The sequence below is a fragment of the Coturnix japonica genome, unplaced genomic scaffold (genome assembly GCF_001577835.2).
Source record: "Coturnix japonica isolate 7356 unplaced genomic scaffold, Coturnix japonica 2.1 chrUnrandom546, whole genome shotgun sequence".
NCBI lineage: Eukaryota > Metazoa > Chordata > Aves > Galliformes > Phasianidae > Coturnix > Coturnix japonica.
In genome coordinates, this window is record NW_015439927.1 from 1 (window position 1) to 18,785 (window position 18,785).

General features: G+C 56.1%; 1 protein-coding gene across 1 annotated transcript; it reads left to right on the forward strand.

The window, feature by feature from the left end:
• Nucleotides 1-496: 496 nt before the first annotated feature.
• Nucleotides 497-7,735, forward strand: FRMD8 (FERM domain containing 8; the record flags this gene model as incomplete). Its single annotated transcript, XM_032441762.1, is given in 5 exon segments — nt 497-664; nt 1,983-2,115; nt 5,141-5,328; nt 5,331-5,351; nt 7,598-7,735. Coding segments are annotated over 5 exon segments (648 nt in total), but the record flags the coding sequence as incomplete, so codon positions are not given.
• Between the last annotated feature and the right edge of the window lie 11,050 nt (nt 7,736-18,785).

The window sequence follows — 18,785 nt, forward strand, 5'->3', positions numbered from 1 at the left end:
ATTGGGGGTATAAATACTTTATAAGGACCCCCCCTTTGGCGTCTGGGGCTTGGGTGGGTTAATAACCTATTAGGACACCCCCTTTTGGTCTAGGGGGCTTGGGGTGGTTAATATACCTTATAGGACGCCCCCCTTTTGGGTCTGGGGGCTTGTGGGGTGGGGGGGGCAATATACCTTGATAGGACCCCCGGCTTTGGGTCATGGGGGCCTTGGGTTAAATATACTGTATAGACCCCCCCATTCCCTTTTGGGGTCTGGGGGTGTTTTATGGGGGGGGGGGCTCACATTGTGCCCCCCCCCATTTAGATGCAACCCTAGCCCTTCAATGCTGCGCCGCAACGTCTTCTCCTAAGCTACAAAGAGCTGGGGTGAGTGGGGGGGGGGGGGGGGCGGCATTGGACCCCCTATGGGACCCCCCTACTGGGACCCCCCTATGGACCCCCCCCAAATTTGGGGTATTAATCCCCCCCCCGCCCGTTGCCCCCCCCGCTGGCAGGATGAGGCTGTGGTAGTCTATTGGTAGGCGGAGGCTCGGGGGCAATTTGAGGGGGGGTCCGTTTTCCGTTGCCCCCCCATGGAAGCCATAGAGCTGGGGGGGCTGCAGTGTCGCCTGCGACTCGGACCCTTCCAACCTGGGCCAGCACATCCAGCTGAAAGCCTGCCGGTGAGACGCCCCCCCAAATAGACCCCCCCCCAAATAGAACCTCCCCCCCTATGGTGAGACCCCCCAGCCAAATCCATAAAGAAGACCCCCTAACTCCGAATAAGAGACCCCACAAATCCAGGGAACCCCCCCAAATCCATAGAGAGCCCCCCTTTTGTGAGACCCCCCCCCACCATAGAGAGACCCCCCCCACTCCATAGAGACCCCCCACTCCATAGAGAACCCCCCGCCCAAATCCAATAGAGACCACCCGCCAAATCCATAGCGACCCCCCCCAAATCCATAGAGACCCCCCAAATCCATAAGACCCGAGTAACCCCCCCCCTATGGGTGAGACCGCCCCCCTCTAATGGTGAGACCCCCCTCAGGAGAACCCCCACTTCCATAGAGACCCCCCCCTCATGGTGAAACACCTACCACTCCATGAGACCCCCACCCCCATGGTGGACCGCCCCCCCTCCATAGAGACCACCCCATGGGTGAGACAACCCCCTATGGTGAGAACCCCCCCTCCATAGAGCCCCCCCCCTCCATAGAACCCCCCCCAAATCCATAGAGACCCCCCACACTCCATCAGAGACCCCCCACTCATCCATAGACACCTCCCCGCTATGGTGAGACCCCCCACCACAATGGTGAGACTCTCGCACTCTCCCTCCCCGCAATCCATAGAGACCCCCCCTCTTTGGGAGACCCCCTCAATCCCTACCATAGACGATCCCCACTCTAATGGTGAGACCCCCCCCTCTATGGTGAAGCCACCCTCTCCATAAGAGAACCCCCCCACTCCATAGGGACCCCCTCCCTAGGTGAAGGCCCCCCACTCCATAGAGACCACTCCCGCCCTATGGTGAGACCCCCCCCCTCGCATAAGAGGCCCCCCGCCCATCTATGGTGAGACACCCCCCTCTCTATGGTCGAGACTCCCCCCACTCCATAGAGACCCCCCCCTCTATGGTGAGACCCCCCCATCCATAGAGACCCCCCCTCCCATGGTTGAGACCCCCCCCATCATAGGTGAGACCCCCCCAATCCATAGAGACCCCCTGCCATGGTGAACCCCTCCCCTCTATGGTGAGACCCCCCATCCGATAGAGACCCGCCCCTCCCATGGTGAGCCCCCCCACCCATAGAGACCCCCCCCTCTAGGTGAGACCCCAAGCAGTATCCCTGGGACCCTCCCCAGTCTGAAGACCGCCCCCAAATATCCGATAAGACCCCTCCCCAGACCCAGACCTCTCAACCCAAACCCCCTCCCCCACACCCCTTAATCCCATCCTCCCCCCATTATTCCCCCCCCCCCCTCAGCCTGTCCTAGAGGAGGCTGCTGCCCCCCCCTACCCCCAACGGGTCGAATCTGGGGGGTCTTACGCGGCGTCGCCCCCCCCGCCCCCCCCCGATGGAACTGCTCAAGCTGCCTTCAGCGACCCCAGGCCCTGAGACCCCCCCCTGTGCTGCGTGAAGGAGCTTCCTACTAGGGCTGCCATCGCTCTGCAGGATTATGGGATACGTGGTGCGTGACCCCCCCAAAAGACCTCCCCCCCAATTAACCCTTATATGGACCCGCCCCATAATCCACTACAATGGACCCCCCATTATCCCTTATATGGACCCCCTTCCATATCCCCTTAATATGGACCCGCCCCAACTTGGTCCCTCTTTAGTGGACACCCATAATCCCCGTTATAGTGGACCTCCCCATGAGTCACCCTATTGGAACCCCCCCCGAGAACCGCCTCCCCCATATCCCCTTATATTGGACCCCCCAGAAGACCTCCCCTTCATATACTCGTCTATGGACGACCCTCCCCATATCCCTTTATATGGAACCTCCCCATAGCTTCCCCTTAAATGGAACCCGCCCCAGAGACCCCCCCATACCCTTATATGATCCCCCCCAAAGACCCCCATATCCCCTTATATTGACCCCACCAAGAGACCTCCCCATATCCTCCTTATATTGGACCCCCCCAGGACCACCCCTCCCCACTATACACCTTATATGGACCCCCCCCAAAGACCCTCCCCATAAACCCTTATATGGACCCCCCCCAAGAGACCCCCCCATGATTCCCTTATAAATGGACCCGCACACCATACCACTTACATGGACCTCCCGCCATATCCGGCCTTATATGGAGCCCCCCCCCAAGACCCCCCCCATATCCCCTATATTGACCCCGACCCAGAGACCCCCCCCCCATAATTCCCCGTTTATATGGGCACCCCCTGCCCTCAAAGACCTCCCCCCGGTATTCCGTTATATGACCCCCCCAATGCCCTTGATATGCGACCCGCCCAATCCCCTTATATGGACCCACCCAGAGACCTCCCCCCATATCCCCTTAATATTGGACCGCATCCCAGAGACCGCCTCCCGCCCAATATCCCCTTAATATGGATCCGCCCCCCCCAAACGACCCCCTCCCATATACCTGTAATGGCCCCCCCCAAACCCTATGGAACCCCCCAAAGACCCCCCCCATATCCATTCATAAGGACCCCCCACATATCCACTTATATGGACTCTCCCCCAATATCCCTATATGAAGCCCCCCAATCCCCTATATGGACCTCCCCCCATATCCCCTATATGGACCCCCTGCCAGAACCCCCCCCCATAATACCCTTATATGGACCCCCCCCAAAGACGCCCCACCATATTCCCCTTTATAGATGGACGCCACTATATCCCCTTATAGTGGACGCCCCCCTTATCCGCTTTATGTATAGAACGCCCCATATCCCGTTATAGTGATCCCCCCATTATTTCGCTATTATGGACCTCCGGCTCCCAAAGCCCCCCCCTATATACCGTGTATAAATGACCCACATATCCCCTTATAGTGGACCCCCCCATATCACCCTTGTATGATCCCCCCAATATCCCCTTATATGAACCCCCCCAATAACCCCCCCCCCAATCGCCTTTATATGGACCCCCTCCCCAAAGACCGCCCCCCAATACCCTTATATGGCTCCCCCCCCCAATAGACCCCCCCCGATATACCGTTGCTATTATGGACCCCCATTATTCCTCTTATATGGAGCCCCCCTATCCGTCTTATATGGACCCCGCCCAGAGACCGTCCCCCGCAATATACCCTTATATGGACCCCCCCCCAAAGACCTCCCCCCCATATACTTTATATGGAATCCCCCCCCAAGACCCCCCCAGCATATACTTATATGGACCCCCCCATATCGCCTTATATGGACCCCCATTATCCCTTATATGGACCCCGCCCCCATAGTCCCTTATCATGGAAGCCCCCCATATCCCATTAGTATGGACCCCCCCTCATATCCCTTAATTATGGGACCCCCCCATTATCCTTTATACTAGACCCCGATATCCCTTTATATGGACCCCCCCCATATCCGCTTATATGACCCCCCATATCCCTTATATGGACCCCCCCATATCTCCCGTTATATGGGACCCCCCCATAATGCCCACTTTTGATATGGCCCCCCCCCATATCCCCTTATAATGGACCCCCCCAACCTCCTTATATTGGGACCCCCCATACCCCTAATATTGGACCTCCCCATATCCCTTATATGGACCTCCACCCCAGAGGCCCCCCCACCTATAGTCCCCTTACATCAGGGTTCCATATAAGGGGATATGAGGGGGCGTCCTTTGGGGGGGGGTCATATCAGGGGTATAGGGGGGGGTCCTCCTGGGGGGGGGTTCCAATATAAGGTATATGGGGGGGGTCTCTGGGGGGGTTCCATATAAGGGGATATGGGGGGGTCCATATAAGGGGATAATGGGGGGTCCATATAAGGGATATGGGGGGGTCCATATAAGGGGATATTGGGGTGCCATATAATGAGATAGGGGGGTCATAATAAGGAGTATGGGGGGTCCTATATAAGGGGATATGGGGGGTTTCCATATAAGGGGATATGGGGTGGTCCCATAATAACAAGATATGGGGGGTCCATATAAGGGATATGGGGGGGGTCCATATAAGGGGCATATGGGGGGTTCCATATACGGGGAATATGGGGGGTCCATATAAGGGATATGGGGGTCCATATAAGGGGAATATGGGGGGTCCATCATAAGGGGAATATGGGGGTCCCATATAAGGGGATATGGGGGGTCCATATAAGGGGATATGGGGGGGGTCCATATAAGGGGATATGGGGGGGTCCATATAAGGGGATATGGGGGGGGTCCATATAAGGGATATGGGGGGCGTCCATAATAAGGGGCATATGGGGGGGTCTTGGGGGTCCATATAAGGGATATGGGGGTCCATATAAAGATATTGGGGGGGGTCCAAAAGGGGATTAATGGGGGGGTCCATATACAAGGGATAGGGGGGGTCCTTATAAGGGTGAATATGGGGGGGTCCAATAATGGATACTGGGGGGGTCCATATAAGGGGTTATGGGGGGGTCCAATAGTAAGGGTTTAAGGGGGGGGTCCATATAAGGGGATATGGGGGGGTCCCATATAAGGCAAGTATGGGGGGGTCCATATAAGGCTAATATGGGGGGGTCCATATCCTTTATATGGACCCCATACCCCCTATTTCCCTTCCAGGTGTGCTTTCTTCCCAGGGGCCATTGACCGCCCCCCTGGGGGCTGCTGGACGCCGGGGGGGCTGCGACCCGTTAACGTGGCTGTGGGGTCTGAGGGGGTCAACCATCTATTGATGCCCGGGAGAAGGTGTGGGTGATGGGGGGGTGGGGGGCATCTAGGGGCAGGAGATTGGGGCTAACTGGGGCCAGTGGGGTGGCATCTATGGGGCAGATTGGGCTATGGGGCATTTTGTGGGGGCCTCTATGGGGCAGGATTCGGGGTCTATGGGCCAGTGGGGCATCTATGGGGCAAGGATTGGGCTTATATGGGGCCAGTGGGGCATCTATGGGCAAGGATTGGGGCTTTGGGAGCTATGGGGCCAGGTGGGGCAATCTATGGGGCAGGAATTGGGGCATGGCGGAGCTAGTTGGGGCCAGTGGGCATCTATGGGGCAGGATTGGGGCTATAGGGACTAATGGGCCAGTGGGGCATCTATGGGGCAGGATTGGGGCTATGGGGAGCTATGGGGCCAGTGGGGCATCTATGGGGCAGGATTGGGGCTATGGGGAGCTATGGGGCCAGTAGGGCATCTATGGGGCAGGATGGGGCTAATGGGCCAGTGGGTGCATACCTATGGGGCTAGGATTGGGGCTTATGGGATAGCTATGGTGCCAGTGGGGCATCTATGGGCATGCTGGATCTGGGGCTATGGGGAGCTATTGGGGCCAGTGGGTATCTATGGGGCAGGATTGGGGCTATGGGGCCAGTGGGGCATCTATGGGGCAGGATTGGGGCTATGGGGCCAGTGGGGCATCTATGGGGCAGGATTGGGGCTATGGGGAGCTATGGGGCCAGTGGGGCATCTATGGGGCAGGATTGGGGCTGGGGCCAGTGCGGCATCATGGGGTCAGCATTGGGGCTTTGGGGAGCTATGGGGCCTAGGCGGCAGCTATGGGGCAGAATTGGGCTATGGGGAGCTATGGGGCCACTGGGGCATCTGATGCGGGAGATTGGGGTTATGGGGGAGCTATGGGCGCAGTACGGGCACCTCTGGGGTCAGGTATGGGGGCTACTGGGGCAGTGGGGCCACTATGGGGGCAGGATTGGGCTATGGGGGCCAGTGGGCGCATCTATGGGCATGTTGGGGCTATGGGGAGCTATGGGGGCCAGTGGGGCATCTATGGGCAGGATTGGGGCTAGGGGATGCTTATGGGGCCAGTGGGCATCTCTATGGGGCAGGATTGGGGCTATGGAGGAGCTATGGGGCCAAGATTGGGCCGAATTCTGGGGGGCAGGATTGGGGCTATGGCGCGCAGTGGGGCATCTAATTGGGTAGGATTGGGCTATGGGGACTATGGGGCCAGTGGGGCATCTATGGGGCAAGGATTGGGCTAATGGGAGCTATCGGGGCATCTATGGGGCAAGGACTGGGGCTATGGGGAGCTATGGGCCATGGGTGTTATAGGATGGTGGGATCAGGAAGCTATGGGGGTAATCTATGGGGCAGGAATGGGGCTATGGTGAGCTTATGGGCCAGTGGGGGGTGTTATTGAGTATGGATCAGAGCTATGGGGTTATCTATGGGCAGTTTATTGGGGCCATGGGGGGGCAATTCTATGGGCAGGATGGGTCTGTGGGGAGCTATGGGCCAGTGTGGGATCAGAGCTCAGGTGCATCAGGGGCAAGGATTGGGGCTATGGGAGCTATGGGGCCATGGGGCATCTTATGGGCAGGAGTGGGGCTATGGGGAGCTATGGGGCATCTAGGGGCGGATTGGGGCTATGGAGCCAGTGGGCATCTTATGGGGCCAGGATTGGGGCTATGGAGCCAGTGGGGCATCTATGGGGCAGGATTGGGGCTATTGGGGAGCTATGGGCACTGGTGCATCTATGGGGCAGTGATTCGGGAGCTATGGGCCAGTGGGGCATCTATGGGCAGATTGGGGCTATGGGGCAGTGTGGGCATCTATGGGCATGTGTTGGGGCTATGGGGAGCTAGTGGGGCCAGTGGGGCCATCTAATGGGGCAAGAACTGGGGCCCGCTTTTGGGAGCTATGGGGCCAGTAGGGCACCTAATGGGGCATGATTGGGTTTATGGGGAGCTATGGGCACTGGGGCAACCCTCTCTGGGCAGGGATTGGGGCTAGGGCCAGTGGGGCATCTATGGGGCAGGATCTGGGGCTTATATGGGAGCTATGGGGCCAGTGGTGCATCTATGGGCAGGAATTGGGGCTACCTGGGGAGCTAATGGGGCCAGTGGGGCAGTCTATGGGGCAAGGATTGGGGGGCTATTGGGGAAGCTATGAGGCCAGTGGGATGCTATGGGGCAGGATTGGGGCTATGGGAGCTATGGGGCCACTGGGGGCAATCTATGGGGCCAGGATTGGGGTATAGGGAGCTTTAGGGGCCACTGGGCGCATCTATGGCGGCAGGAATGGGGAGCGTATGGGCAGTGGGCTCATCTATGGGCAGGAATTGGGGCTATGGGGCCAGTGGGGCATCTATGGGCAGGATGGGGCTAATGGGGCCTAGTGGGGCATCTATGGGGCAGGATGGGTTATGGGAAGCTATGGGGCCAGTGGGTGTTAAGGGTGGTGGGATTCAGCCGCCATAGGGGGGTATCTATGGGCAGGATTGGGTTATGGGGGGATGCTATGGGCCACGTGGGTTTTAATAGGATGGTGGATCCAGAGCTATGGGGTTATCTGATGGGGCAGCTGACTGGGGCTATGGGGGGATCTATGGGGCCAGTGGGTGTTTATAGGATGGTGGGATCAGAGCTATAGGGTGGTTATCTATGGGCACGGATTGGGGGCTAGGCATATGGGGCCAGTGGGGTGTTTATTGGAGTATGGGGATCCAGAGCTATGGGAGCATCTATGGGGGCAGGATTAGGGGCCATAGGGGGGTCATCTATTGGGGGCAGGATTGGGGCTTGGAGCTACATGGGGCACTGGGGCCTCTATGGGTCAAGGATTGGGGCTATGGGAGCTATTGGGGCCAGTAAGCGCATCTATGGGGGGCGAGGAGTTGGGGCTTATGGGGAGCTATGGGGCCCATCTATGGGGGCCAGGTATTGGGGCTATGGGGAGCTATGGGGCAGTCTATGGGGCAGGAATGGGGCATGGGGCCAGTGGGCCATCCTATGGGCAAGGATGAGGGCTATGGGGAGCTGATGGGGCCAGTGGGGTATCTATGGGGGCAGCGATTGGGGCGATGGGGCCAGTGGGCATCTAATGGGGCGAGGATTGGGGCTAGTGGGGAGCTATGGCGGCCAGTGGGGTCATGCTTATGGGGCAGGATTGGGCTATGGAGCCAGTGGGCATCTATGGGGCAGGATTTGGGGGCTATGGGCGAGCGTATGAGGCCAGTGGGTGCACAATCTATGGGGCAGGATTTGGGGCTCATGGGAGCCTCATCGGCCAGTGGCAAATCTATGGGGCAGGATTGGGCTATGGGGACTATGGGGCCAGTGGGCATCTGTGGTGCAGGATTGGGTCTATGGGGGCTAATGCGGGCCCAGTGGGGCATCTATGGGGCAGGATTGGGAAGCTACTGGGGCCAGTGGGGCTACTATGTGGCATGTTTTGGGGGCTTACTGGGAGTCTAATGGGGCCAGTGGGGCATCTATGGGGCAGGATTGGGGCTATGGGGCCAGTGGGGCTCTTGGGGCAGGACTGGGTATGGGGGAGCTATGGGCCAGTGGGGCATCTATGGGGCAGATTGGGCTATGGGGAGCATGGGCACTGGGCATCTATGGGGCAGGATGGGACTATGGGGCCAGTGGGGCATCTTATGGGGCAGGGATTTGGGTGCTATGGGGAGCTATGGGGCCAGTTGGGTGCGTCTAATGGCAGGATTGGGAGCTATGGGGCCAGTGGGTGTTATAGGATGGTGGGATCAGAGCTATAGGGTGTTATCTATGGGGCAGGATGGGGCTATGGGGAGCTATGGGGCCAGTGGGGTGTTATTGGAGTATGGGATCAGAGCTATGGGAGCATCTATGGGGCAGGATTGGGGCCATAGGGGGGCATCTATGGGGCAGGATTGGGGCTATGGGGAGCTATGGGGCCACTGGGGCATCTATGGGGCAGGATTGGGGCTATGGGGAGGCTAATGGGGCATACTATGGGGCAGGTAATGGGGGCTATGGGCCAGTGGGACATCTATGGGGGCCAGGACTGGGGCTACATGGGAACCTATGGGGCCAGTGGGGGCATCTATGGCAGGATGGGGGCTAATGGGGAGCTATGGGGCCAGTGGGGCATCTATGGGGCAGGATTGGGGCTATGGGGAGCTATGGGGCCAGTGGGCATCTATGGGCAGGATGGGGCTAGGGGCCAGTGGGAGCATTCTATGGGGCAGGACTGGGGCTAATGGGGCTATGGGGTCAGTGGGGCATCTATGGTGCAGGACTGGGGCTATGGGGAGGCTAGTGGGGCAGTTGGGGCTTCTATGGGGCAGGATTGGGAACTAGGAGCTATTGGGGCCTACCGTGGGGCAAATGCTATGGGGCAGGATGTGGGGCTTTTGGGGAGCTATGGGGCGCGAGTGGGGCATCTATGGGGGCAGGATTGGGGTTGTGGGGAGCTTATGTGGGCAGTGGTGTATCTATGGGCAAGGGATTGGGGCTTATGGGCCCCAGTGGGGCCATCTTGGGCAGATTTGGGCATGGGGCCAGTGGAGCAATCTATGGTGCAGAGGACCTCGGGGGCTATGGTGAGCTATGGGGGCCAGTGGGGGCATCTTTATGGGGCAGGAGTTGGAGCTATGGGTCCAGTGGGGCATCTTATGGGGCATGGATTGGGGCTATGGGGCCAGTCGGGGGGGCATCTATAGGGGAGGAGCTGGGCTAGGGGAGCTATGGGCCAGTGGGGCATCTTATGCGGGCAGGACTGGGGCCTATGGGAGCTATGGGGCCAAGTTGGGCTTTCTATGGGGCAGGATTCGGGAACTAGGGGAGCTGATGGGCCAGTGGGGCATCTATGGGCAGGAAGTTGGGGCTTTGGGAAGCTATGGGGGCCAGTTGGGCATTCTATGGGGCAAGGTATTGGGGTTGTGGGGAGCTATGGGCCAGTGGGGTACCCCCAGACCCAAAAGGGGGGGGGGTCCTATAAGGTATATATACCCCCAAGCCCCCAGACCCAAAAGGGGGGGGTCCTATAAGGTATATATACCCCCAAGCCCCCAGACCCAAAAGGGGGGGGTCCTATAGGGTATATTTGCCCCCCCCCCCCAAGCCCCCAGACCCAAAAGGGGGGGATCCTATAAGGTATATATACTCCCAAGCCCCCAGACCCCAAAGGGGGGGGTCCTATAAGGTATATTAACCCACCTCCCCCCCCCCAAACCCAAAAGGGGGGGTCCTATAAGGTATATATACCCCCCCCAAGCCCCCAGACCCAAAAGGGGGGGTTCCTATAAGGTATATTAACCCACCCCAAACCCCCAGACCCAAAAGGGGGGGGTCCTATAAGGTATATTAGCCACCCCCCCCAAGCCCCCAGACCCAAAAGGGGGGGGTCCTATAAGGTATATATACCCCCAACCCCCCAGACCCAAAAGGGGGGGGTCTTATAAGATATATTTGCCCCCAAGCCCCCAGACCCAAAAGGGGGGGGTCCTATAAGGTATATATACCCACAAACCCCCAGACCCAAAAGGGGGGGGGTCCTATAAGATATATTTTCCCCCCCACCCAAGCCCCCAGACCCAAAGGGGGGGCGGTCCTATAAGGTATATTTGGCCCCCCACAAGCCCCCAGACCCAAAGGGGGGGGTCCTATAAGGTATATATACCCCCAAGCCCCCAGACCCAAAAGGAGGGGTCCTATAAGGTATATATACCCCCAAGCCCCCAGACCCAAAAGGGGGGGGGTCCTATAGGGTACATTAACCCCCCCCCACAAACCCCCAGACCCAAAAGGGGGGGTCCTATAAGGTATATTTGCCCCCCCCCCCCCCCCCCCAAGCCCCTAGACCCAAAAGGGGGGGGTCCTATAAGATATATTAACCCACCCCCCCCCTCAAAGCCCCCAGACCCAAAAGGGGGGGTCCTATAAGGTATATATACCCCCCCACAAACCCCCAGACCCAAAAGGGGGGGGGTTCCTATAAGGTATATTAGCCCCCCCCCCCCCCTTATTCTTACCCCTGGCCACAGCCCCGGGGGGGGCGTCGCTGAGTCGCAGTACCAGCTCTGGCCATTGGCGGCGCAGTCGGAACGGCTGCTGCCTTGGCTTTAATTGCACCTCTAAATAGGGGGGGGGGCGTGTTTGGGACCCCCAAATCCCACCCCAAAATACCCCCAACCCCCCCCAAAATAAAACCCAAATCTTATGGGACCCCAAAATGACCCTAAACCCCCCCAAAATAAAACCCAAATCTTATGGGACCCCAAAATGACCCCAAACCCCCCCAATTAAAACTCTAAATAGGAAGGGGGGGCGTGTTTGGGACCCCCAAATCCGACCCCAAAATACCCCCAACCCCCCCCCAAATTAACACCCAAATCTTATGGGACCCCAAAATGACCCCAAACCCCCCCCAAACTAAAACCCAGATCTTATGGGACCCCAAAATGACCCAAAACCCCCCCAATTAAAACTCTAAATAGGGGGGGGCGTGTTTGGGACCCCCAAATCCCACCCCAAAATGACCCCAACCCCCCCCAAATTAACACCCAAATCTTATGGGACCCCAAAATGCCCCCAACCCCCCCCAAACTAAAACCCAAATCTTATGGGACCCCAAAATGACCCCAAACCCCCCAATTAAAGCTCTAAATAGGGGGGGGGGGCGTGTTTGGGACCCCCAAATCCGACCCCAAAATACCCCCAACCCCCCCCAAACTAAAACCCAAATCTTATGGGACCCCAAAATGACCCCAAACCCCCCCAAACTAAAACCCAAATCTTATGGGACCCCAAAATACCCCAAATCCCCCCAATTAAAAACTCTAAATAGGGGGGGGGGGGGCTGTTTGGGACCCCCAAATCCGACCCCAAAATACCCCCAACCCCCCCCAAACAAAACCCAAATCTTATGGGACCCACCAAAATGCCCCAACCCCCCAAAAATAAAACCCAAATCTTAGGGACCCAAAATGCCCCCCACCCCCCAATTAAAGCTCTAAATAGGGGGGGGGGGCGTGTTTGGACCCCCAAATCCGACCCCAATATGCCCCCAACCCCCTCAACACTAAACCCAAATCTTATGGGACCCCAAAATGACCCCAAACCCCCCAATTAAAGCTCTAAATAGGGGGGGGGGGCGTGTTTGGGACCCCCAAATCTGACCCCAAAATGACCCCAACCCTCCCCAAACTAAACCCAAATCTTATGGGACCCCAAAATGACCCCAAACCCCCCAAACTAAAACCAATCTTATGGGACCCCAAAATGACCCCAAACCCCCCCAAACTAAAACCCAAATCTTATGGGACCCCAAAATTACCCCCCCCCCCAATTAAAATCAGGACCCAAATCCGTATTGGACCCAAAGCCCCCAACCCTATATATGGGGATTCTGATCTTATTGACCCCAGACCCCAAAGCTTGGGGTCCTAAACCGAAACCACCCCATTCCTGACCCCAAACCCCCCATTTCTGACCTCAAACCCCCCATTTCTGACCCCAAAACCCCATTCCCAACCCCAAACTCCCCATTTCAATCCTAAAACCCCCATTTCCAGCCCCAAAACCCCCATATCTGACCCAAAACCCCCCATTTCTGACCCCAAACCCCCCATTTCCGACCCCAAAACCCCCATTTCCGACCCAAAACCCCATATCTGACCCAAACCCCCAATTCTGACCCCCAACCCCCCATTTCTGACCCCAAACCCCCCATTTCTTACCCCAAATCCCCCATTTCTGACCCCAAACCCCATTTTCCGACCCCAAACCCCCCATTTCTGACCCCAAGCCCCATTTCCGACCTTAAACCCCCCATTTCCAACCCCAACCCCCCTATTTCTGACCCTAAACCCCCCATTTCTGACCCCAAACCCCCCACTTCTGACCCCAAACCCCTATTTCCAACCCCAAACCTCCCATTTCCCACCCCAAACTCCCCATTTCCGACCTAAACCCCCTATTTCCGACCCCAAACCCCCATTTCTGACCCCAAAGTCCCATTCTGACCCAAACCCCATTCCCGACCCCAAACTCCCCTTTCCATCCCCATAGCCCCCCATAGCCCCCCATAGCCCCCCATAGCCCCCATGTCCCCCCACTCACCCAGCAGCCCCAATACCAGCCATAGGGCCATGGCAGCATCGCCTATTTCCGACCCCAAACTCCCCCTTTCCATCCCCCATAGCCCCCATAGACCCCCATAGCCCCCCATAGACCCCCCATAGACCCCCATAGCCCCCCATAGACCCCCATACACCCCCCATAGCCCCCATGTCCCCCCACTCACCCAGCAGCCCCGATACCAGCCATAGGCCATGGCAGCATCACCTATTTCCGACCCCAAACTCCCCATTTCCGACCCCAAACTCCCCATTTCCAACCCCAACCCCCCTATTTCTGACCCTAAACCCCCCATTTCTGACCCCAAACCCCCATTTCTGACCCCAAATCCCCCATTCCTGACCCCAAAACCCACATTTGCAACCCAAACCCCCCATTTCTGACCCCAAACCCCCACTTCCAACCCCAACCCCCCATTTCTGTCCCCAAACCCCCCATTTCAGTCCCTAAACCCCCAATTCTCGACCCCAAACCCCCATTTCGACCCCAAACCCCATTCCCGACCCCAAACTCCCCTTTCCATCCCCATAGCCCCCATAGACCCCCATAGCCCCCCACTCACCCAGCAGCCCGATACCAGCCATAGGGCCATGGCAGCATCGCCTATTTCCGACCCCAAACTCCCCATTTCCGACCCCAAACCCCATTGACCACCCCAAACCCCCCATTGACCACCCCAAACCCCCCATTGACCACCCCAACCCCCCATTGACCACCCCAAACCCCATTGACCACCCCAAACTCCATTTATGACCCAAACCCCCCATTTCCGACCCCAAAACCCCCATTATCTGACCCCCAACCCCCATATCAGACCCCAAACTCCCCATTTCCGACCCTAAACCCCCCATTTCCAACCCCAAACCCCCCATTTCCCACCCCAAACCCCATTTATGACCCCATAGCCCCCCCATAGACCCCATAGACCCCCCATAGCCCCCCATAGAACCCCCATAGACCCCCATAGCCCCCCATGTCCCCCCACCACTCACGCCAGCCAGCCCTGATACCAGCCATAGGGCCATTACAGCCCCACTCTCGGGTCCCATCCCGGCCGCATCCCATAAACATCGCAGTAACGAGGCCGCCGTCAACCCCAAAACCGGAGGGGGCAGAACCAGCGGCACCACGGAACCGTCGGGTAGGAACACACGGACCGCGGCTGGTCGGACCAACGGGAACCGGAACCGCCGTGTAGGGGAACCAAGGGAGTGGGATTTAGGGTTAGTGGGGTCAGCGGGTAATGGGATCCCTGGTTAATGGGATCCCTGGTTAATGGGATCCCCAGGTAATGGGATTCCTGGTTATAGGGACCCCAAGGTAATGGGATCCCTGGTTAATGGGATCCCCAGGTAATGGGACCACCAGGTAATGGGATCCTCAGTTAAAGGGAGCCCCAGGTAATGGGATCCCTGGTTAATGGGATCCATGGTTAAAGGACCCCCAGGTAATGGGATCCATGGTTAATGGGACCCCCAGGTAATGGGATCCCCAATTAAAGGGACCCCCAGGTAATGGGATTCCTGGTTAAAGGGACCCCCGGGTAATGGGATCCCCGGTTATAGGGACCCCCAGGTAATGGGATCCATGGTTAAAGGGAGCCCCAGTTAATGGGATCCCCAGTTAAAGGGACCCCCAGGTAATGGGATTCCCGGTTATAGGGACCCCAAGGTAATGGGATCCCTGGTTAATGGGACCCCCAGTTAATGGGATCCCTGGTTAATGGGACCCCCAGGTAATGGGATCCCTGGTTAATGAGACCCCTATTTAATGGGATCCCCAATTAATGGGACCCCCAGGTAATGGGATCCCTGGTTAATGGGATCCCAAGTTAATGGGATCCCTATTTAATGGGACCCCTGGTTAAGGGGACCCCCAGTTAATGGGATCCCTGGTTAATGGGATCCCAATTAATGGGACCCCCAGGTAATGGGATCCTCAGTTAAAGGGACCCCCAGGTAATGGGATCCCCGGTTATAGGGACCCCCAGGTAATGGGATTCCTGGTTATAGGGACCCCAAGGTAATGGGATCCCCGGTTATAGGGACCCCCAGGTAATGGGATTCCCGGTTATAGGGACCCCAAGGTAATGGGATCCATGGTTAATGGGACCCCCAGGTAATGGGAGCCCTGGTTAATGGGACCCCCAGTTAATGGGATCCCTATTTATGGGGACCCCCAGTTAATAGGACCCCCAGTTAATGGGATCCCTGGTTAATGGGACCCCCATTTAATAGGATCCTAATTAATGGGATCCCATATAAGGGGACCGCGAGTTAATAGGATCCCAATTAAAGGGACCCCTATTTAATGGGATCCCAATTAATGGGACCCCATGTTAAGGGGACCCCAGTTAATGGGATCCCTAGTTAATGGGACCCCATTCAATGGGATCCCCAGTTAATGGGATCCCCAATTAATGGGACCCCTAATTAAGGAGACCCCCATTTAATGGGATCCCAATTAATGGGACCCCTTATTAATGGGACCCCCAGGTAATGGGATCCCCAGTTAATGGGACCCCCAGGTAATGGGATCCCTGGTTAATGAGACCCCTATTTAATGGGATCCCCAATTAATGGGACCCCCAGGTAATGGGATCCATGGTTAATGGGACCCCCAGGTAATGGGATTCCTGGTTATAGGGACCCCAAGGTAATGGGATCCCTGGTTAATGGGATCCCCAGGTAATGGGATCCATGGTTAAAGGGACCCCAAGTTAATGGGAACCCTGGTTAATGGGATCACTGGTTAATGGGACCCCCAGGTAATGGGATCCCAGTTAATGAGACCCCTTATTAATGGGGACCCCCAGTTAAAGGGACCCCCAATTAATGGGATCCCTGGTTAATGGGATCCCCAGGTAATGGGACCCCCAGGTAATGGGATCCCTGGTTAATGGGATCCCAATTAATGGGACCCTTTATTAATAGGATCTCCAATTAAAGGGTCCCCTATTTAATAGAATCCCAGTTAATGGGACCCCCAGGTAATGGGACCCCTGGTTAATGGGATCCCCAGTTAAAGGGACCCCCAGTTAATGGGATCCCTGGTTAATGGGACCCCATGTAATAGGATTCCTTGTTAATGGGACCCCCAGGTAATGGGATTCCTGGTTATAGGGACCCCCAGGTAATGGGATTCCCGGTTATAGGGACCCCCAGGTAATGGGATTCCCGGTTATAGGGACCCCCAGGTAATGGGATTCCTGGTTATAGGGACCCCCAGGTAATGGGATTCCTGGTTATAGGGACCCCCAGGTAATGGGATCCCCAGTTAATGGGACCCCCAGTTAATGGGATCCCTGGTTAAGGGGGCCCCCAGTTAATGGGATCCCTGGTTAATGGGACCCCCAGGTAATGGGATCCCTGGTTAATGGGACCCCATGTAATAGGATTCCTTGTTAATGGGACCCCCAGGTAATGGGATCCCCAGTTAAAGGGACCCCAAGGTAATGGGATCCCCAGTTAATGGGATCCCTGGTTAATGGGACCCCCAGGTAATGGGATCCCTGGTTAATGGGATCCCCAGGTAATGGGACCCCCATTTAATAGGATCCTAATTAATGGGATCCCATATAAGGGGACCCCGAGTTAATAGGATCCCAATTAAAGGGACCCCTATTTAATGGAACCCCTTATTAATGGGACCCCAAGTTAATGGGACCCCCAGGTAATGGGACCCCCAGTTAATGGGATCCCCAGCTGGGGGGCCCCCAGTTAATGGGATTCCTGGTTAATGGGACCCCTAATAAATGGGACCCCCAGTTAATAGGACCCCCATTTAATGGGACCCTTTATTAATAGGATCCCAATTAATGGGACCCCATGTTAAGGGGACCCCAGTTAATAGGATCCCTGGTTAATGGGACCCCCAGGTAATGGGACCCCTAGTTAATGGGACCCCAGTTAATGGGATCCCAATTAATGGGACCCCCAGGTAATGGGATCCCTGGTTAATGGGATCCCAATTAATGGGACCCCTGGTTAATGGGATCCCCAGTTAAAGGGACCCCCAATTAAAGGGATCCCTGGTTAATGGGATCCCAATTAATGGGACCCCCAGGTAATGGGATTCCCGGTTATAGGGACCCCTGGTTAATGGGATCCCCAGTTAATGGGACCCCCAATTAAAGGGACCCCTTATTAATGGGATCTCCAGTTAATGGGACCCCAATTAATGGGACCCTTTATTAATGGGATCCCCAATTAAAGGGATCCTTTATTAATAGGATCCCAATTAATGGGACCCCATATAAGGGGACCCAAAGTTAATAGGATCCCAATTAATGGGACCCCAATTAATGGGATCCCTGGTTAATGGGACCCCAGTTAATGGGATCCCAATTAAAGGGACCCCTTATTAATGGGATCCCTGGTTAATGGGACCCCAGTTAATGGGATCCCTGGTTAATGGGACCCCCAGTTAAGGGGACCCCTATTTAATAGGATCTCAATTAATGGGACCCCCAGTTAATGGGATCCCAATTAAAGGGACCCCTTATTAATGGGATCCCTGGTTAATGGGACCCCCATTTAAGGGGACCCCTATTTAATAGGATCTCAATTAATGGGACCCCTTATTAATGGGATCCCAGTTAAAGGGACCTTTATTAATAGGATCCGATTAATGGGACCCCATATAAGGGGACCCCTAGTTAATAGGAACCCAATTAATGGGGACCCCTTATTAATGGGACCCTCAATTAATGGGATCCCCAATTAAAGGGACCCCAATTAATGGGACCCCATATAAGGGGACCCCTAGTTAATAGGATCCCAATTAATGGGACCCCTGGTTAATGGGATCCCCAATTAAAGGGACCCTCAATTAAAGGGACCCTTAATTAATGGGATCCCAATTAAAGGGACCCTTAATTAATGAGACCCCCCAGTTAATGGGACCCCTATTTAATAGGATCCCAATTAAAGGGACCCCGGGTTAATGGGATCCCCAATTAAAGAGACCATTTATTAATAGGATCCCAATTAATGGGGACCCCTTATTAATGGGACCCTCAATTAAAGGGACCCCTAATTAATGGGACCCTCAATTAATGGGACCCTTTATTAATAGGATCCCAATTAAAGGGACCCCAATTAATGGGACCCCCAATTAAAGGGACCCTTAATTAATGGGATCCCCAATTAAAGGGACCCCCAATTAAAGGGACCCTTTATTATAGGATCCCATTAAAGGGACCCCAATTAATGGGACCCAATTAATGGGACCCTCAATTAAAGGGACCCTTAATTAATGGGATCCCCAATTAAAGGGTCCCCTAATTAAAGGGACCCCAATTCAATAGGATGCCGCCACATTAAT